The sequence below is a fragment of the Stigmatopora argus genome, chromosome 10 (assembly GCF_051989625.1).
Source record: "Stigmatopora argus isolate UIUO_Sarg chromosome 10, RoL_Sarg_1.0, whole genome shotgun sequence".
Classification (NCBI taxonomy): Eukaryota; Metazoa; Chordata; class Actinopteri; order Syngnathiformes; family Syngnathidae; genus Stigmatopora; species Stigmatopora argus.
This window is the reverse complement of record NC_135396.1, coordinates 14,340,884-14,363,138: the sequence shown is the minus strand read 5'-3', so window position 1 is coordinate 14,363,138 and position 22,255 is coordinate 14,340,884. Positions and strand designations below refer to the sequence as shown.

The window sequence follows — 22,255 nt, the reverse complement described above, 5'->3', positions numbered from 1 at the left end:
ACTAAATCGTGGACATGTTTTTTTCCAGCCTCTCCTTCTCTGGCCATCACTTTCTTTCTCCATGAGGCCTACGGAGAACTGCGCATCCTGAAAGTTCTAGACTTCTTCCAGCGACCACCCTGGAAATACCACCACACAGAAAGCTGCAAGACGTCCAGGCTCCGCATCTCCGCCGACGAGACCACTCCACTGCAACCGTACCTTCTGCCCAGTCAAGACTTTTTCAGCTTGGGCGCGGGCATGCCCGTGTGGGCCGTTCGACCGGTGCACTGCGGGGGGGAGATCTTACGCGTCACGCTGTACAGCGGCTACGACAATTACGAGGACGCAGTGCGCTTCTACGAGACAGTGCTGCAGAGGCGGGCGGAAGAGCAGAAGATGGGTTTTTGCTGGTTCACCCTACACACAGGCAAGCTTCACATTTTTAAGTATCCCGATCACAGCGAGGGTTGTAAACTTTTGCACTTTTTGCAACTATACAGAACCCGGGCTTTGCCTGCAGCTCGCTTTAAAACAAGTGTCGGAGGGGGTCCGTGTGGAGCCCTGTAACTCTGCCGTGTTGCAGTTCAGTGTGGAGGAAATTGGTCAATTGGTACCGCTGCTGCCCAACCCCTGCACACCCATCAGCGGCTCACGCTGGCAGACGGAAGACCTGGATGGAAACAAGGTTCTCTTCCAGGTACAGTCATACCTCTACTTACGAAATTAATTGGTTACAGAACTTTTTTCGTAACTAGGTGTACTTTATATATAAATTTCCTCCATTCCACGGTGATCACACAACTGCCAACTAAACCGTTTAAAATTGGTCAGTGTCACAATTTTGTATGAAAGATGTGAGAAACACAAATGAGAACAATTATTTAAAAAATGATTTTTTTAATGTCTTAAAATTAATATAATGGCCAAAAATCCCTGTGAAAATGTGCCCTGCGCCGCTGAAATAGTTCCCTCCGCGGCCGTTATATTGGGTGATGTAATACTCGTGTTTGTCCACATGGCGGTAAGAGCCTGTTGAGAGATGTGACGAGAAAGACACTGCACTGTTATCATAAGCAGCTTCTCACGTCACAGCCACCTGGCTGTCTCGTATGCTCGTATCTGAAGGTATCTATTTGCTCGGAATTTTACCCGTATCACAAATTTCTCGTATGTTGGGCCACTCGTATGTCAAAGTATTACTGTATATATATTTTTGGGGAAGTAGAGCGTACCCACAACTGTACTCTTGGCATGTCAATCACAGGAATTTGCAAGTTGTCTTTTTATCCTTCTTCCAAAATCTCTAAATCCAAATGGTTCTGCGCTCTAGGTGAAAGAGTCACCCCAACCCGCGCTACCTTTGACCTGCGCTTTCCCCCTGGCCTGCCCCGCTGCAGCCCCTCGGGCCTTGCATCTGAAAAGCCTGTCGCCTAGCGACCTCCATTCCCCGCCGGCCTGGCAAAACTACCGACAAGGTAAGAAGCAGCGGCTTGTCCATTCAACACGAGGAGAGTAAAGATTAGTTCTCACGTCCGCAGGACCCAGAGCCGCCAGCGAAGGCGCTGCGGACAAACTACCGGGTAGCCAAGGGTCCGGTAGCTGCTGCAGCTCTACGCAGGGAAGCTCTTGCTACTCGTCCCAGCGCAGCAGCCCCGCCCCACCAGCTTCCGACTCACCTCTACGTCCTCCCGTCGCTCGCTCACTTTCTCCTTTGCTCCCGGAGGAGGACGAGGGGGAGACCAACGTGGACACGGGGGTGGCCGTGGGCCCCGTCGTGACTCGCTCTTTGTCGCTGGAGCTTTTGAACCGGTGCCAGCCACAGATGTCTGCGGCCTCCTGCCTTTCTGGCAAAGACCGGCCCCCCGCCGGAAAGTGGTTTTCTTCGGCTTACTCCAACAACGCTGAGAACTTGAGAGCGCCGCTAACAATGTCCCCCAATCCTCGTCACAGCAAGGATGGCGGCACTGCTGCAGAGCTTTTTGCCAAGTCGTTGTCATCGCTGGTAAAAACAGAGGAGTCAGCAGACGAGTTCTTCATCTGAGGATGTGGGAGAACTTTGGAACATGAACTGCAGCTGGAGCTCGTTCACATCCAACTCTGGTTTACGTGCTACTTTGAAGTATTTCATGAGTAGAAGTATCATATTTTCCATAAGCCTACCCTTAAAATTACCTTAAAATTGCTGAATTTTACAATTTCTCACGTAGACATCGCCCTCTGATTCACAATTTTCACCTCCATATGGTATTAATAAGGAGTTCAGATGTGTTACTCTGAAGCGAATATCCCTGCACGTGGTATTTCTGAGATACTGTATGAATCAAAAGCACATTAGGATTAATATCATAAGGAAGTTAGTAATTCATTCAGTAATGGTTGTTTTCTTACTGCAAAACAGAAAATAACCAACAAATAGTAATTGTTAATTTCCCAACATCTGTTGGTGAAAAACAGTATAGCAATGCAGTAATTCTTATAAACTGTACCCTTGATTAAGTTATCATTATTTTACTTACAAATACGGCTTATACGCGAGAAAATACGATAAGCTGCGGTGGCATTGGAAAATCCAAAACCTCAAACTGGCAAAAGTTGAGCACCCCCTGCTGGTCAATGGATGTCCTTCTTGTGAGGAGCTTGACCACAACCAGTCCAGCTCAGCTCTTTGACCCACTGGCCCACCCGAGTGACTCTCACCTTGAGTGGGTCAAACCTCCAGAAGTGGCGCTCCCTGAACAAATAGAGGCGGCCATCCGGACGGCTCAGCGCCCCATTGGTGCCCTGTGGGATGCCTTTCCAGTCTTTAAGATGGCGGGGGTAATAGGGCTCTCCCTTCAGGTCTTGCAGGTTGAGGACAAAGTAACGAGAGCCCTTGAGCACCACCATGTGACCCAGCGGGGCGTAGAAGAAGGCGCAGTCTGGGTGGCGCGGTAGGCCCACGTCCACGCTCTCCCGGGGGAACCCCGTGTCCAATATTTGGCCTGAAAAGCGCCACATGCGCTTCCCTGAAGGAAAAACAAGCTACTCAGTCGGATAGGTAGAAAACGGGCGGATGGGGAAGAGCACCTTTGAAGAAGTACCACTTGGCGTCCAGGGGTGAGAAGGCGGCCGCGTCGATGGTGGGCGGGAGGTCAGGCCAACGTTGATGGAGAGACATGGGGCCGCACGAGGTCCCCTCTGCTGACGTGGTCCAGTACACGCCGCCTCGGAAGACCAGTACTGTCCCGTTGGTGTCTGAGTTCAACATAACAATTGCTTGGTTATATATTCAATGGGATAGACAAGCCCTTTATCGTGTCCACCTCAGAGGCAAGAATCAAAATAATAATTTAAATATTCAATTACATTTTTCTAATATGTATGTTTCTGGTGTTTTTTTTTTTGTTACGTAGTGCCATTTCATTCGGATTGATGGATTTTATTGTTTTTTGTTGTTGTATTTTTTTAACCCTTATACAAGGGGGCAGCTCAGCAGCTTGAGTGTTTAGCGCATTGGCCTCACAGCTCTGGGGTCCTGGGTTCAAATGGCCTGTGTGGGTTTCCTCCGGGTACTCCAGTTTCCTCCCACATTCCAAAAACATGCATGGTAGGGTGATTGGACAGCACCACGCGGGACCCTAGTGAGGATAAGCCGGTTTGGAAACTGGAGTACCTTGAAGAAACCCACGCAGGCCCAGGGCGAACATGCAAACTCCACACAGGTGGACCAACCTGGATTTGAACCCAGGACCCCAGAGCTGTAAGGCCAACGCGCTAAACACTCATCCGCGAGGCCGCCCTATTATACATTCGGAAAATATTAATACGAACAAAACCTAGGCCTGTTTTTAGCACAAATGTTACTGTACTACATGATGTTTCCAGCAGTGGGCGCCAGAGTAGTCATGGTGCTGGCATATTAAAGGAGTGAAATGTAAGAAATGGACTTGAAGTATAAATTAATTGGCTCTAATATTTCAATGAGGTCAGTTCCGTGTTTGCTTCGATAGAATGCCAAAATTCTAATCTGTAAAGGAACATGTTGCAGCCATAAAATTCAGAGCTAATTATTATTTTGTCAAATCTATGATGTTTATCAGTGTGAACATGAATATTACTAATAAATGTTAACAGATGACCATGAGTAAAATTGCAAATCATTGTCGCTATACATTGAATTCCCAGTCGCAAGTGATGACTGACCGACAGTGATGGCGTCAAACATGCCAGACCGACAGTAGAGCGGCAGGCCGTTGCTGTCGTGCCCCTCGTGAAGGTCCATCGACTCCCACTCCTCCAGTGCGGCGTGCAGCACCTTACCCGGGACACGCACCAGCCGATCGCCTGGGGGCTTACCTGAAAAATGAGGTGGAATCATTTTCACAGCTCAAAATTGAGTGTCAACTTAAAGCAGTGATTATTTCACCACTATAAATAAATGCTTCTGGTCCCCGTCATTTTATATGGACAGGGATCCAACTGCAATGTCTCACTAGCTATTTATACTATTACAACTACTAGAAAGGGAGCATCAATTTGTGTCATGTTTAAAAAAAGAAACTCAGCTATGAGTGATCCAACAACGATGTGAAATGTCTTGGTTGGTTTTGTTTTAAATGATAGTGCAAAGAAAATATCCAGTTTTCTCCACCATGACATTGTTTTAGGTATTTAATAAACATTCCAGTTTTATGTACCACTTTTCGCAACAAGCCACTTCACGTGCATGAGCAAGTCTCAAACCATGTTGCACAATTAGTGCATGTTTACGTGTACAGTAATACCTCTACTTACGAATGCCTCTAGGTACGAAATTTTCAGGTTACGAAAGCTTTTTATATGCAAATAGTGCCTCGTGATACGAAAAAGATCCAAGTTACGAAATAAGTCGACTTATCCGTTATTTTATTTTGAAAATATTAGTGCGGCTGCATTGATTTGCACTTTAGAACCTCGCTACACTCTACTGGGCTCTCATTGGCTGTCTCATAACAACCACTATCCGTGTTTCAAGATTCTATCTTACATACCTGTCAACCTCGGCTAAATGTTCCCCTTATTAATGATTGCAATTCCCCTTACTAAGTGATAAAAACCGTACAAATGCAACGCGGCACATATTTTCTCACACACACAGGGCACACATAAAAGTCCAATATGTACTACAAAGTGGACAGCTTTCTGACGCCGTCAGGTCATAGGGAAATGCGTGTGCGCATATGCTTCAACATGGATAGATTTTGTATGCTTGTTATTCATTTTAAGACGTTAATAAATATTTTTCTTATAGTTTTCTCTCATTTTGTGCGTTTCTCACATCTTTCATACAAAATTGGGACACTTTGACCAATTTTAAAGGGTTTAGTTGGTAGACGTGTGAGGACCATGGAACGAATTAGAGAATTTACATATGAAGTACTGCTCTACTTACGAAATTTTCAAGTTACGAACAAAGTTCTTGAACCAATTCATTTCATAAGTAGAGGTACGACGGTGCATTTGTATGAACGGTACATGCTACCCCAATGGTGGACAAACTATTTCTTATAGGTTTTCATTACAAACCATCAAGACAGCAGTTTTTTAACCAATATGGTGTTGTAAGACTACAACCGGTTGATTGCAGTAAGGTTGTTTTTGTTTCTGCCGAAACCTTATTGGTTAAACCATCTGTGCTGGACCGTATGGAAAAAAGACCAAAACCTGCTGCAGCCCTCGAGGATCAGTTTGCGCACCCTGTCTAGCACCTCCCACCAGAAATTCAAGTAGGGAGACAGGATATTGAGAGAGGATCTAGGCAAGAGGAGGTTGATATGTTTATAGAAATGAGACAGTCCTTCCTCCGTGACATCATCAAACGGAGACGACAACGGACTTATAGTGGAATTGTGGCTATGTTTACGTCCTCGTGCCGAGACATATTGCTTGTCTATTGACGTGTTTTAAGTGGATACATGCTACAAGGCTACTGAGGTGAATGATACATTTGAAGACATAGTTCCAACCAAAGCCAAATATCTGACCGTACAGCTGCTGCACAGCGACAACGTCATCCCAGCTCATCACTAGATTGCGACCCAGTTTCCTGTAGTACGGCGACATGAGGGCATGACGCACGGGTGAGTGCTCCAGACCTAGCGTGTGCCCAATTTCATGAGCCATCACTATGAACAGATTATGGCCCTTGTTGCCATTTAGGCTCCACCTCTCGGCCTTGTCAAAGTGAGCTTCCCCTCGGCGGGGCAGGAAAGCATGAGCCAGAGTTCCTCCTGTAAGGTAAAAAAAATGCAAAGTCAAAGGGTCTCCCGTTCATTTCAGAATATGAGATGAGTGAACCACGTGTAAGATTTCAGTAGATATTCGATTTCCAACTCATTCGGACTACATGAAAGAAATGTCTAGCGATTCCTCAAAAAGAAATACATTAATACCTTGACATACGAGCAATTTCAGATACGAGTAAAATTTCGTGACCGGACGTTCCGTCGAAAGACGTTTGGTCCCCGGACGTTTGGTCCCCGGACGTTTAGTCGACCAGACGTTTGGTAGAACAGACGTTTGGTAGAACGGACGTTTGGTCGCCGGGTTCGCTCGCTGTCAAATTATGACAGAGTTTACTGTTGATATTTTGATATTAGATATTTAGATATTAAACTCACTCTCTCTCTCTCATGATTATAATTTTGAGAGCTGGTTTCAACAGTAACAACCCGGCGACCAAACGTCCGTTCCACCAAACGTCCGTTCCACCAAACGTCCGTTCCACCAAACGTCCGTTCCACCAAACGTCCGTTCCACCAAACGTCCGTTCCACCAAACGTCCGTTCCACCAAACGTCCGTTCCACCAAACGTCCGTTCCACCAAACGTCCGTTCCACCAAACGTCCGGTCGACCAAACGTCCGGCCGACCAAGCGTCTTTCGACGAAACGTCCGAGTACCTAAAATTTCGAGCAAATATTTACCTTGAGTTACGAGACAAATTTTGATATACGAGCGTACAGCCAGGTGTGGCCAACGCAAGAGGCTGCTTTTGAGAACAACATGGGCACTATCTTTCCCGTCGCAACTCCCTCATCTAATGTCTCTATGAGCACTGGGCGGAGTGTTTATTTTTGTGTGTTTTTTTCCCCGTTAGTCAGTGCAGAATGGCAGAGGAGCTTGCTCGATAATACGAGAGGAGTATATACTACTTCTCATTGGCAAGTGGTCGTGCGTTATCCCATTGTGAGGACATTTGTGTGCATCATTTTCGGAATATTTTGAAAGGAAGACAAAAGCAAAACTCTCGATAGGTTGCATCTGAAAGTCAGGGTGGAGGCGGGGCAAATCCAGCCAACCCGGGAGAAGAAAGGTATCAAAATGTAAAACAAAATTTGAATTAAGTTTAGTGTAAGGTTAGAATAAACTTATTGAGTGTGTCTGTATCGTAATCCAAGTTCATTTAAATTTGTTTATGTTATGTTACGAGCGTGTTGCCGTGCAAAAAGTCTCTCTCTGTCCCTCTCTCTCTCCCCTCCGCGAAATCTGTCTAATTTTACTACTATTAAACATCATAACCACTAGTTATTTGTTACTCTGTTAATAGATGGTAAATTACAACACATAAAAATGTTTTTCCATTCCAATATCCTGTTTTTTGGTGTTTTTCAGAAGGTTGGAACGATTTAATTTGTTTTTAGTTCATTTCTATGGGAAACGTTGATTTGAGATACGAGTAAATCGACATACAAGCTTGGTCCCGCAACGCATTAAGCTCGTATACCACTGTAATATATATGAGAATTAGGTCAGAATTTTGAAACCAAAAGCAAATTAAGATCGCATCACCAATTTGTTGCCAATGTTAATATAGCAAATCTCAAGTTACACTTTTTTATAGAAAAAAAGTTTGTCCTTTTTTTAAATCATTATTTTTACATAAATATTTATCTCGCCCAGTGTCAAGTGGAATAGGTCAAAGTTTACCCACACCTCTGATAGGAATAAATAAGTATTTGACATGGAACGTAAATTACTAAAATCATTTATATGTAATTCCTTTTTGAAAGCGTCAGAATTTTAAGACAAATTGCGATTTGAGAAGTTGGAAATAGAAATCATTTCTCATAAGGTTGATTGTTGTTGTTTTCAAAGTGTAAATGACAAATTTAATTTTAGATCATGATATCAAATCCATAAATTGGATTGTATTGGATAACTTTATTCATCCCGTATTTGGGAAATTAATAAAAATAAATAATAAATTATTAAATTATATATTAATATAATAATAATAATAATAAATACAAAATATAAAAAATATTAAATAATAAAAATAATGTAAAAAATATAAATATGAAGGTACTCGGATGATTCGCCTAAAGACGTTTCGCCGACGGACGTTTGACAGACGGACAGGTCGCCGAATGGACGTTCCACCGAACGGTCTTTCGGCCGAATGGCTGTTCGGGCGGAACGGAGGTTTCGCCGAAACGGGATTCGCGCGCTCGCCCCGCCCCCGGATCGTGTGTGTACAAGTTTTTCAACCTCGGCCCGCGGGCCATATACGGCCGGTTAGGATTTTTAATCCGGCCCGCTGCCGGCGTTGTCCAAATGATAGTAAAAATCAATGATTCATTTCCCTTTGCCGCTCATCACTCTTAATTTATTAGTCTACCGTCAATGGCAGCCCGGGAATAAGCACTCTTGGGCGGGCATGTCAGCCCGGGAATAAGCACTCTTGGGCGGGCAGATGTAGCAGAACCGAGCCGTGAAATGACAGCAATCGGGTCAAATTCATCCTAAAACAGCATTTAATGATTAAATACAAATACTGGAGCTCTTTGGACATTAGAACCGAGCCCAGGGAAGTGAATTCCTCGGTAAAATGTCGCGATGATGTCGCGATAAGGCAAAAAAAAACGTCTATATACGAACGGAGGTTCGGCCGAACAGCCGTTCGGCCGAATGACCGTTCGGTGGAACGTCCATTCGGCGACCTGTCCGTCTGTCAAACGTCCGTCGGCGAAACGTCTTTAGGCGAATCATCCGGCCACAAAACTGAATGCAATGGCACTACATAACTAAAATTGACTGCACAACACCAAATTAAATTTCAGACGATAGTAAATGGACTTTAACCCAGACCTGGTCCGTCAAAGGCGGTCCCGTCGTTGTGATCGCCCTCATAAAATGCCAGCCGGATATCTGCTGGCCCTTCGGGGGCTTCCTGGAACACGAGGCCTGACACGTTGCTCCACAGCTGGAAAGCTGCCTTCACTGCCAGTCGCACTGACCTCAGGGACAGGTGGCCAGGCCAGTTAACAATCTGGTAAGCCAGGTGATGTTTGGACCACTTGTCTGCTACACATATACAAACAAAAGTAAAACAGAGTGTGAAAATTGGAGGAATTTCAAGCTCTATTAACCCAGAATGGGGAATTCGTCAATCGTATTGGCTGCCATAGTTCATGGTGGACGTCCAATCCATTTTGACTGGGAGAGTCTGGCCTTCATCAAAATGGATTCTAATACGTCTATTGAAAGCCAATGGCACTGAAACGTGACATTCACAGCCAGTTGTCGAAGTTTAAATGAATTGGACATCTGTCATTATCAATCCAGTTTTAAAAGCAAAAGTCAATACAACAGTAGGTAGACATTAATAACGTGTCGTAATTTTATATACAGCATTCCAAATTGTTTCCAAGGAGAGCCACAATTTACAAATGAAAATTACGAATTATCCAAAAAAAGATAGCTAGATGACTCAACTTCTGTAGCAAACAGCCTGAGCGTTTGCGGATTTGTCTGTGGTGTTTACAGCACAAACATACTTTAATTAAGTGCATGTGGTCATAAACACGTGTTTCACATACAGTAATACCTTGAGATACGAGCTTAATGTGTTCCTGGACCGAACTCGTGTCTCAATTTATTCTAATCAAATCAAAAAGCCTTTATTGTCATCATACACAGCTGCGCATAACGAAATTGGTGGTGCTACTCCACAAAGTGTGTTTTCCCGGTAAAAAAAACATAAATAGTAGTAATATAAAAGTATAAAAAGTCACATCCTGGCTAGGTAAATTCTAAAATATTGCACAATCTAAGATATTGCACATTGTTATTGCACTCCCCGAAGTTATTGCACAGCAGGGATTGTGTGTCGTGCTAACGCAAGTTCAGAGTCCCGATGGCTGTGGGAAAAAAACCTGTCCTCAAATCTATTTGTCCGTGCTTTGTGAGACTCATGTCTCAAATCAATTTTCCCATAGAAAATAACTATACGCGAGAAATTGTAAAATCCAACGATTTTAAGACAATTTTCAGGGTGCGGCTTATACGCGGGGCGGCTTATATGCGAGAAAATATGGTAATTTAGTTCATTTTTGCCAGTGAAGGGAGCTGCGTGGCCGTAGTTCCTTTTGAACTTGTAAAAGAGATTGTACAGAATTGAGTCCAGGCGCCTTCTCTCCAGTTTTCCGTGGTAAGTATTCCCTGTGGGCAGTTGAGAGGCCAGGAAGTCAGATACACTAGACATTCCACAACTTCCCTTATGGAAGTCACTTCAACGATGCCCAGTGTAGTGGTGCTGTTCTTATCTTAGGAGGAGTGAGTCAAATGAGCAGATAACAGGAATTACAGCTTCTGTATAAGCGTGACAGTCTTAATGCTGTTGACTACAGGAAATATGCATGGTAGGCTGGTTGAACACTCTAAATTGCCCCTAGGTATGAGTGTGAGCGTCAATGGTCGTCCATCTCATTGTGTCCTGCGATTGGCTGGCCACCAATTCAGGGAGTCCCCTGCCTGATGCCTGTAGTTGGCTGGAAAATGAATGAATAAATAGAAAGGAGAATAATGGTTCTGTGGAATATCTGTGGAACATCTGCCTGATAGTTTAGAGACCGAGGGTTCAATCCCTGGTGGGTTCTGATCTTCATGTGTGGAGTTTGCATGTTCTACGGTTTCCTCCAACATCCTAAAAAACATGTACAGAAGGTTGGTTGAACACTGTAAAGTGTTCTTTAAAAATATAGTAAATTAATAAATTCATTCATGCAGTTATATTTATTAAAAATTATGAATTAAAGTTAATTAAGTGATAGCCGGCTGATGGTGTAGACGTAGAGGTTCACTCGCCTGACTTCAGTCAAGGCAGGTGCGGGCTCGATTCCCGCAGGGTGCGGCATGATTGAATGTGAATGGTTGTTTGTCTTTGTGTGTGCCCTACGGCTGACTGGCGACTAGTCTAGGGTGTAGTCTGCCTTTCGCCCAAAGTCAGCTGGGATAGGTTCTGGCAACCCACGCAACCCTTACAAGGATGTGTGGTACGGAAGTTGAATGAATGAATGAGTTAAGTTTGAGACCCTTAACCGACACGCTAGCCACTTGAGTTAAATAAATCAAAATTAATTTATTAAGAATCAAATGATAATAATTAGGAAACATTCATTTTTTCGTTGAATACAAAGTGTGCTGTATATTAACTTTAACTAACCACTATACAGTGGTATCATTCCAAAGTGTGGTAAAAAAAGGCTGTTCGTTGTCATCAATTAGTGCAAACTCCATTTTAAACTAACATGGTTAATTGACTTGGTGACAAAAAAACAGCTTCGTCCAAATGCACTTTCTACCCATTCTATCTACATTATGGCCAAATTGTGTTGAATTCCACTTAGGATAAGTCAGATGTTTATAGGTGCTGAGTTCAATGCACCTGCGAAAAGTACAGCCTCACGCACACTTCCATCTATCACTCTCACAGCACTTATCTGGGGAATGCCAAGCTCTGTAAATATTAGTGGGAATGTCCAGCACATCAAGCAAGTCAAGGTTTGTTTTTCGGCCTTCTCAGTTTCAGCATGCACTGCAATTCAAAGTAAAATCCCACCTTCCTATTTACATTTTGAGTGTTAGCTGTAAGTCAGACTATACCATATTTAAGAAACAATACAGTGATGCCTTAACATACCAGTGCCCAACATACGAGAAATTTGAGACACGAGGAAAATTCCGGGCAAATATTTGCTTTGAGGTACGCGACAAATTTGAGATACGAGCATACGAGACAGCCTGGTGGCCGAGTACGCGAGAGACTGCTTATGATAACAGCGCACTGGCTTTCTTGCCGCATCTCCCTCGCGTAAGTACAGGTTGCATTTTTTACTGGAGATAGCGTGACCGAGTCGACAATCTGAGAAAAATCTACATGGATTTGAAAGCAAAGCAAGAATCTGAAAAAGACACTAGCGAAACCCTTCCGAGCGAGCCGTGGCTGGTTTGATAAATTTAAAAATCGAGAAACTGGAAGTTCCGCCTCGAAAGCTGTGGGGGAATATATTAACATCTTTGCCCCGGTTATCGCACAAGAAGGTTTAAATTTAGTGTAACGTAAGATTAAAATTTATTTTTAAGTGTGTATAGTAATCTAAATTCATGTCATCTCATCTCATTTTCTGAACCGCTATATCCTCATTAGGGTCGCGGGGGTGCTGGAGCCTATACCAGATGCCTATGGGCCAGAGGCAGGGGACACCCTGAATCGGTGGCCAGCCGATCGAAGGGCAAAAGTAGAATGACTGTCACATTTTAGTATTGAAGATCATAACCTCTAGCTAGGTATTTGTTACTTTGTGAGTAGGTGGTGAATTAGAACCAATAAAAGATGTTTTTTCCCATTGCAATATCCTGTTTTTTGGTGTTTTTCAGGGGGTGGGAACAGATTAATTTGATTTTAGTTCATTTCTATGAGAAAAATGGATTTGAGGTACGAGTAAATTGACATACAAGCTTGGTCCCGGAACGCATAGAGCTCGTATCTCAAGGTGTTGGGTCATCATCTTATCTTACACAAGGTATTACAGTACAGTATTTAAAATGAGAAATATTTCCCAAATATCATTGGGAGCCTGAAACAAAATGATATGCCATTCAATACATGATGTTCTATCCTTGGGAGGTAGAAAAGGGATGTTTATAGGTCATTGCATCCCATTGACAGCATAGACGTCCATTCCATGTGAAATGGAAGGGCTGACAATGATTATTCACTGGCTGGCAAATAACGTATATCAACGGCTGTATCTCTTGGATTTGAGGCCAGTAGTGTCAAAACAGTCAGTGAATTGTGGATATGCATGCCAGATGGAACATGTTACATGAAGAGGCAGCAGCACACTTCTGCCGTCATTACATTCCCGGAACGTTAGCCAACTTTTTTGTGTCATAGAGGAATGTGATAGCTTCACACATAAATGCAGCAAGGATGTTCCCCGCTCAGAACTATTTTCTTTCGTGCCCTGGAATCACTCTGCCAGCACGTACAAACACGCACTGCAATTACGCAAAGATAGCCTGATGCAAAAAATTACTTCTGATTGCGAACGGCACCAAAGTGCCACTGATTTATTTATTTTTTTCCCAGGAATTCAAAAAGCTTCCTTTTGAGAGGCAGGCGAACGGTTGTCTCTTCATGCCGTTAAAATGAATTCCTTGCCATGAAAGAAAGCAGTTCTGAGAATTTATTTATTTTTCATTCCACCGATCCTCACAAGTGTCGTGGGGGTGCCTGAGCCTATTGCAGCCAGCTCTGGGCAGTAGGCAGTGGACTCCCTGAATTGGTTCTACGGTTAATGTAGACCAGACATGGCCGCGATAATCGAAAAATCGCAAAGTAGGGTCGCCCCTATTACAGTAATCCCTCGAATATCGCGGCTTCAACTTTCGCGGTTTCACAACATGGCAGATTTTTTTCTGGGGGATTTTTTTTGTAAGTTCATAAAAATGTGAAAATCCATGCTGAAACTCGCAAGCGGAAGCCACTCCCCTGTCAATCGCTTGGTACTAGAACTCAGCACTGAAGTAAAAAATATACATATACATACATATATATATATATATATATATAAATAAATAAATAAATAAATAAATAAATAAATATATATATATATATATATATATATATATATATATATATATATATATATATATATATATATATATATATATATATATATATATATATATATATATATATACATATATATATATTTTGTTTAAATAGAGGTGACCCTACTTTGCGGTTTTTCGTTTATCGCGGCCATGTCTGGTCTACATTAACCGCGATAATCGAGGGATTACTGTATAACTTTTTTTTCTTCAGTGCTGAGTACTAGTAGCAAAAGTGGCTTCCGCTTATGAGTTCCAGCATCGATTTTCAAATTTTTATGATCTTAAAAAAATAATAAAATATTTAATATAATTAATAACGGAAAGTGAAGACGCGATAATCGGGGGATTACTGTATAACTTTTTTTTCTTCAGTGCTGAGTACTAGTATCAAAAGTGGCTTCCGCTTACGAGTTTCAGCATCGATTTTCACATTTTTATGATCTTAAAAATAAAAATAATTTAAAAAATAATAATTAATAGCAGAAAGTGAAGACGCAATAATCCAGGGATTACTGTATATACAGTACAGAAATCAGATAGATTTTTTTTTGCAGGAGAGTAAAGAGGGAAATTTTAACATGTAGCCAGCAAAACGGCGTACGAGTTGTTTGCACGTCCGGCTGACAGTTCTGAGATCCAGGATTCAATCCCTGGTGGATTTTGGCCTTATCTGTGGAGTTTGCATGGTCTCTCCGTGGCTAGCAAGGTTTTTCTCAGGGTACTCTGGTTTCCTCCAACATTCCAAAAAAATATGTTGGAGGCTGATTGAACACTCCAAACGTGTGGGTGTTCGCGTCGTGATCGTTCGTCACAATGTGCCCTGCAATTGGCTGGCAGCCAATTCAAGGTGCCCTGCCTCCTGCAGATTGTTGGCTTGGATAGGCTCTGTTATAAATTATTTGCTATAAAAATTATTAACTTAAAGGTTTGCGTAACAAAGTGATAGCCACTAATTTGATCATTGTGTTTGGGCAGAGGCTACACAACAAAGTGTGAAAAACAGCAGGTAACTCTGGGTGTTTGTTGTATAAACAATTTAACTGTGTTCTGCCTGTTGAAAATATTTTACCAATTTGATCATTACTGGCCTGCCTAGACATCCTGTTCCTTTAGTTCAGTGGTTCCCAAACTGGGGGGCGCGCCCCCATAGGGAGGCGTAAAGAGAATTCAAGGGGGGCGTGAAGTCATCTGCTAAAAAAAATGTTTAAATAGATTATAAGAATAATAAAATCAAAGAACAAATATCTGCCATTAAATACATGCAAAATATGATTATAGCAGCCACTCCAAAGGTCCAACCCCTTTTCTATTAAGCTAGTTTTTGTTACACGTTTTGAACGCGTCACTGATACTACTAGGATTTCTGATCTTGTGAGGAAGAAGCAACAACATCCATCTCATTAAATTAGTTCATAAAATTGTGCATAAGTCTCATGAGTCTTTCCAAATATTATATGTAATGCTTTCAATTTATTTAGATTCTTAAAATTGCCGGTCAATTTTGCCAGTTTGCTAAAGTTTTATTTCGCTCCCTTTCAACCAAATGTGTTTAGTTTACTTAGAAAAAATGTCTCTGGAATGTACTATTATTTGTTTGAGTGGCTTTCATTATTAAAATTTAATACAAACAGAGATCTGTTTTCCTGAACAATGCTAAGAAATAAATGCAATAAAATAAAATAAGTTCACATGAGCAAAAGAGGAAGTGGGAGAGGGGGGCGTGTGGGTCTACTGGAAGCAAGAAGGGGGTGTCAGGTAAGATAGTTTGGGAACCACTGCTTTAGTTGAAAGAAAGGTGTTATATTCTGAGAATCTTTTACCTCAGCAAATGTTTAGGTTCACGCCCACTTTGGGCAAAGGCAATGAAGGCTTTAAAAAATGGAGTCAGAAGAACGAGAATCTCGCCTTTTCTCGAGCCAATAAAGAGAACTGGTCATGGAACCTTCAATAATGTCTTGCCTATATTTTTGTTAACACTTGTTTCACCAGATCTTTCAGAACAAATGAAAAGAACATCCCACAGCTCCAACATCTCCGCGACCTTTGTGAGGATAGACGACTCGGATAATGGCTGAATGAAGGAAGGCATATGCACTCGCATCTTATAAAAGTAGGGAGGGGGACACTGTAAAATAACAACATAGAACATCATCGTCTGCAAGAAATTTAGCATTTTAGGGGTGCTCTTAACTGCCGTTAAACGCGGCAGTGGTTAGTAATGTTAAATTGCACTGACCTTTTGAGCCGTAAATAGTTTTACAGTTGTTTGAAGCAGAAAATTAGGACACTCCCCTGAAGGCCTTAAAAAACATTCAGTAGGAAAACTAAGTGCTTTAACAAGCAGAGACCTAGCTTGTTGGGATGCCTTAATCAATGAATGTTGCATGTGTCACTATTGTCAAAGAAGATTTTTGTCAATGTACAGTGGTACCTCGTCACACAATATTCTCGTCTTACGACGGAAATTTCGATCGAATAATTCACCCGTCATGCGATCAAAATTTCGTGATGCGACCAAGCCAGGTGGCCATGGCACTGTCTTTTTTGCATATATTTCGTGTATAACAATATTTACGAGCACCGAATTAGTTATTCAGACCAGGAAACGCACAACACGCATGCGCGGGGATAAGAGGGCTTTCTGGGTAATTAAGTATACTCGTGCACACAACGCCGACAGGCAATGGCACTCTTTCTCAGAATAAAACTTTACCCACAATCAATACGTGGGTAAGCTCAGCTGCTGCATTTCCTGTTATTTTTATCTAATACGATGAGTATTATATTACTTCTCGTTCGCTGCTCATAAGAACATCAGGGGCACTGGCTCGCAACTCCCCGCAATAGCATCCCCGGTAGCAACTCTATCATAGGCGCCGTTCAAAGCGGATGTGAACACAGATGCTACAAGCTAAAAGGGAGCCGCTAGCCATCGCCCCCGAAGCTCCCATGAGCAGCGGAGCGATCGCTGATAAAAGACTGCTGCTCGTTGGCAAGTGGTCGTGCGTTATCCGATTGTGAGGACATTTGTATGCATCATTTTCGGAATATTTTGAAGGGAATAGTACGACAGCAAACAGCCCATCGATAGCGAACGTGAGGGTGGAGTGTTTGTTCCGTTTACGAGTGCGTTGTGTGGAGAAAAAAAAAAACGAAGCCCCCTGCCCCTTTTGTGCCCCTCTCCCCTCGGCGAAATCCGCCCAATTTTAGTTAGATTAAACACATTTTATTTCTATTAAACCACTAGTTATGTGTTACTTTGTTAATAGATGGGGAATTATAAGAAATAAAACATTTTTTCCAATCCAATATCCTGTTTTTGGTGTTTTTTCAGAGGGCTGGAACAAATTAAATTTTTTTCCATTCATTTCAATGGGAAACGTCCGCTCGAGTTACGAGAACCTCGTCAAACGATCTCAGTCTCGGAACGGATTACGATCGTATGTCGAGGTACCACTGTATATGCAACACACACACAAACAACTTACTTTTTACTGCAGAACGTTTCCTACGGCACCACGCTGATCCCGCATCGCATTTCTTTGCAGTGAAGATGACGTTTACCCTCTGAGCCCACACCTGTTGGCTGCCCTTGTCTGACATGCCGCAGCGCGGCGCAGCCATCTGCCTCAGTGTGGCACTGTCCAATTCACCCGTCATGGGTAGTCGAGACAACCACTGGAACTCCCTGAGAAGAGAAGATGACAAATGTTTGCCAAAATTTCAAGTCCTCACACATATACTATTTGAGATGTCATTTTGAAAAAAGTAGCAAAAATTATGATTTTTTACTGAAACTCTTACAGGGCACTCTTTTAATTCATTGGCCTCCATTGATGCTGCTGGATGCCCAATCCAGGACTGGGCTGGTTGATGAACGTTCGTTTAATCTACCAGTCCCAGATTGGACGTCTGGCGCCAACAATAGTACTGAAACATGAGCATCCCTTGTCTTCCCCGTTTGAATGAATTGGATGTTCATCGCCACCATGGCGATATATGCAAATTAGTGACTCGAGATAGGAAAAAGATCCAAGTTGCGAAATCCCCCAAAAAGTAAATGCATTTCCTTATCCGTGATTTTATTTTGAACTCCCCTTATTAAGCGATTAAAAATTGTACAAATGCAATGTAGCACTTATTTTCACACACATACACATAGGGCACACGTAAAAGTCTAAAATGTACTACAAAGTGGACGGCTTTTGTCCCTGGTAGAACTGGTTATTGCCACCATCTGGCGGACAAACATAGGTATTACATCTATAACGGCCCTGGAGGGCGATATTTCAGCGGCGCAGGGCACATTTTCATATGCTTTATTTATTTTAAGACATTAATAAATCATTTCCTTATAATTTTCTCTCATTTTTCTGTTTCCTCACATCTTTCATGCAAAATTGGGACACTTTGACCAATTTTAAAGGGTTTAGTTCAGGGGTCGGGAACCTTTTTGACGGAGAGAGCCATAAACAATTCACATTTTCTAATGTTATTTCTTGAGAGACATTCTCAGAATTGAAAAGTAAAATTACATGAAAATGTGTGATCTTTTTGTCCTTTCACCACTTTTAAGTATAAAAAGTCTAGGAATTCTTTTGACAACATTTTTATGACGTTGCTAATAAATCAGTATCAATGATATCATGCATGCAGAAGTGTAATAAAAAACAAAATTATGATTAAAGTGGTGGTAGAGGTAGTGTCAATGCCACAATGATGCTCCTATTAGTATGTTCGGGACTCAGCTCTCTCACCATTGATTTTCATATTTTACCTCACAGGTTAGTGGAGAGCCATATGCACCCATGGAAAGAGCCACATATGGCTCCCGAGCCATAGGTTCCCTACCCCTGGTTTAGTTGGTACCGTATTTTGCGGTTTAATATACCCCCCCCCCATTTAATATACCCGGGTATATTAAACGGCAGGGGTATATTAGAACGGCAGGGGTATATTAGAACGGCAGGGGTATATTAAACGGCAGGGGTATATTAAACGGCGCACAAACGGGAGGCTCAAAAAAGCAAAAATCATTTAATATACCCGGGTATATTAAACGGCAAAATACGGTAGTTGTGTGAGGACCGTGGAACGAATTAGAGAATTTACATATAAAGTACACCTCTACTTACGAAATTTTCAAGTTACGAAAAAAGTCTTGGAACCAATTAATTTCGTAAGTAGAGTTATGACTGTATTTATAATTTGTACTACAGTAGCAAAAATGAAGTTGATAGGAACGTTGAACCTTACGTATTTTGACAAAGCCTAACATAATTCTGTCATTTTAAGTGTTTATAGGTAAGTAAGTTTATTTTTACTCATAAATGAAATTATATATAATGTTATATATTGTCTGCCAGGTTTGTTTTTCTTTTGATGTAGTCTCATACATTGTTTACATAATTGTTTATGGGTGCAAAAAATATATATATATTTTTTCCTCATGCACGGGTGGGATGAGGCCCCCATGGATTTCTTGTTTGGAGCCCTAAGAGATCCCAACGACACCATTGAGTAGCCCCTTCTTGATCGGAGACCCCTAGGCTTCAACCCAACTTAGCCCGTTAGATTTATTAGCTATCGTTGGGCAGAAATAATGACATTCTGACTGAAACCATATATAGAATGGGGGCTGCGAGAAAGATGAGTTTGCCGTCCCTGGCTTAGCCGACACTCGTTGGCTTGTTCAATTTTTTTCCAAGTGAAGCGTGCAAGCCAGAAGGCAAGGTTCTTGAAATTCCTGGGTGGTTCAGGAAGGGTTCAGGGGGGGTGGTTTTACAGACCCCTTGGGGGCTTGTCCTACTACGAGCCTCCCCACTAATTACCAAAGGGTACCATCTAGTTGTCATCACCGAAAATAAATCTGTCACCTAACATTACGATTGTGTGGCTATTAGAGAAGGGACTTACCGGATTGCTGACTCCATCTCAGCTGCATTGTGGATAGATTTGTCATCATGAAAGTAGCCATATTTTTCCAAAAACACCTGAAATTGATATCAACAAAAAATAATATTGTTTGAAATGTTTGTCTCCAATTACAATACACTATTACACAAAAAAAGCAAGAAAGAACAAATTTTACGGTAGGAGTCATCATTCTGATAGATAATGAACATAATCAGTTTTCTGGTGTTGATCCAGACTACCCGTCAAAATCCCTACTCTTTGTGATGGACAAAGTTTGGAAGCATGGATACACATTCTAAGTACAGTAATACCTTGACATACGAGTGTCCTAACACACGAGGATTTTGAGATACGAGTAAAATTCCGAGCAAATATTTGCATTGAGATACGAGACAGTAAGGTGGCCGAGAGGCGAGAGGCTGCTTATGACTGTCTTTCTCGCCGCAACTCTCTCGTGTAAAGATCTCCACGAGCACTAGGTGGAGCGTTGCATTTTTTAAAAAATATGAGAGTGGTGTACTCGTGGCGGAGCTTGCTTGCCAATACGAGAGGAGTACACCCCGGAAAAGTTGGCAAGTGGTCGTGCATTATCCTATTGTGAGCACATTTGTGTGCATCAATTTCTCAATATTTTGAAGGGAAGATAAAAGCAAACAATCCTCGATAGGTTCATTTTAAAAGCTGCAGCTGAAAGTCAGGGCGGAGGCAGGGCAAATAGAGCCAAGAAAGGTAAAAAAATAAAAAATAAATTTGAATTAAGTTTAGTGTAAGGTTAGATTAAACTTATTTTTAAGTGTCTGTATCGTAATCCAAGTTCATTTAAATCTGTTTATGTCATGTTACGAGCGCGTTGCCGTGCAAAAAGTACTTTTTAGTATTCAATCATAACCACTAGATATTTATTAGTTACTCTATTAGTAGATGGCGAATTAGAACAAATAAAAATGTTTTTCCATTCCAATATCCTGGTTCTTATATTTTTTTCAGAGGGTTGGAACAAAATAATTACTGAATTAGACAGTGGACTCTGCCAATTTATACTAAAATGAACCAAAAGCGCACAAGAAAAAGGTTTAATCCCATTTCACCATTGGGCAGAATACTACAGTATACTTCTACCAATTGATGTCACGGATGGATAATGTCTTCACTCTCGTCCTTTTCAGTTTAGTTTCGTTACTGAGGCGGCTAGCAGTTTTTTTCCCAACAAATTCAATCATTTTATTGTGAAATGATTAATACCTGTTATGTAGGAAATTGGAAAAACATGAACACTGTCAATGTTAGCCTCCATTTTTTTAAAGGAAGTGAATGCAGCCAGAAAGTGGTCCATTCTGTTGTTTTGACATGAATATTTTCCTCAAGACTGCCGTGACCAGGTGACAAATGACGTGTGGCCAATGACCTAAGTTGATTTTGAGCTAAACTCCAGTATAATACACCGGTGTTAGAAGATTAGTATGCAGGCTAGCTTCTATTTGTTTGCATGTTCTCCCCAGCCTGCGTGGGTTTCCTCCGGGTACTCCGGTTTCCTCCCACATTCAAAAAGCATGCATGGTAGGCTGATTGGACACTCTACATTGCCCCTAGGTATGGGTGTGAGTGTGCATGGTAGTCTGTCTCCTTGTGCCCTGCAATTGGCTGGCCACCAATTCAGGGTGCCCCCCTGCCTCTGGCCCAGAGTCAGCTGGGATAGGCTCCAGCACCCCCCGGGACCCTAATGAGGATAAAGGGGTTCGAAAAATGAATGAAAAATGTGTATTTTTTTGTATGACTACTTTTACTTGAGTGATATTATTTTGAAGTAACGCCACTTTAACTTGAGTAAAATGTTTAGCTACTCTTCCCACCACGGGGTATTTGTACAAAAAAACTTCCAAAAATATTTGACCAGTGTGAGAGGATAAAGCAGTGAGACGTACATCTTATCCCACTATTCATTTAGAATGTTTTCCGCAGTAATAAACAAGTAAACGCACACCTTTCCTGTGTTGATGACAAGTGGGGTAATTAAGACCCAGGAGTTCTCCAAATTTGTAACTGTACAGTACTATATAGTCACACAAATGTTAACCTATTCCAAAATGTTTAAAGTCTAAATCCAGTCTAGCCATAGTTTTTGTTTTAATTTGGGAATTCTTAAATCTACGGTATACGTACCTCAGGGTTGAGTGGAAGCGGTGAGCAACTGACAACGAAGGCCGTCATCCAGCAGGTCAGCCTCAAAATCCAATTGGGCTTCACGCTACGTCCAGCCCGGCACCGGTTCATCGTGGAGCGGCCACCGTGTCGGCATACGGGGCATTACTGCTCAAAATATCCACCCCCCATTGAGACAACGGGTCTTCAGTGACACCAAAGCAGGGAAATGTTTGGTCTCCCGCTTCAGTTTGGCTGTCGACGGTAGAAGCCCACGCCCTTCACGTTCAAGCCTGCAC

At 42.1% G+C, this 22,255-nt stretch overlaps 2 protein-coding genes across 4 annotated transcripts in view; one reads left to right on the top strand and one right to left on the bottom strand.

Annotated features, from left to right (window-relative positions):
• The window catches only part of fam124b (family with sequence similarity 124B), a 12,753-nt gene extending 9,304 nt beyond the window's left edge, over window positions 1-3,449 (top strand). Inside the window, exons 4-7 of the mRNA XM_077611886.1 lie at window positions 29-409; window positions 483-679; window positions 1,313-1,457; window positions 1,521-3,449. Of these exons, the coding sequence (XP_077468012.1) occupies window positions 29-409; window positions 483-679; window positions 1,313-1,457; window positions 1,521-2,023 (1,226 nt within the window). The 3' untranslated portion in view covers window positions 2,024-3,449. The remainder of the gene's footprint in view (window positions 1-28; window positions 410-482; window positions 680-1,312; window positions 1,458-1,520) is intronic.
• Window positions 864-22,255, bottom strand: mmp28 (matrix metallopeptidase 28). 3 transcript variants are annotated; one of them, XR_013303632.1, is made up of 9 exons: window positions 21,978-22,255; window positions 19,818-19,894; window positions 17,390-17,589; window positions 9,090-9,305; window positions 5,985-6,230; window positions 4,165-4,317; window positions 3,049-3,216; window positions 1,659-2,987; window positions 864-1,011 (listed from the first exon to the last, which is right to left on the bottom strand). XR_013303632.1 is itself a non-coding variant. In XM_077611884.1 (8 exons), the coding sequence occupies exons 1-8, from the start codon at window positions 22,086-22,088 to the stop codon at window positions 2,593-2,595; spliced, it is 1,566 nt and encodes a 521-aa protein (XP_077468010.1). In that variant the 5' UTR covers window positions 22,089-22,255; the 3' UTR covers window positions 864-2,592. The 3 variants fall into 3 exon arrangements, 2 of the variants coding, with proteins under 2 accessions (XP_077468010.1, XP_077468011.1); XM_077611884.1 differs by having other exon boundaries at window positions 864-2,987; XM_077611885.1 differs by lacking the exon at window positions 864-1,011 and having other exon boundaries at window positions 2,643-2,987; window positions 3,063-3,216.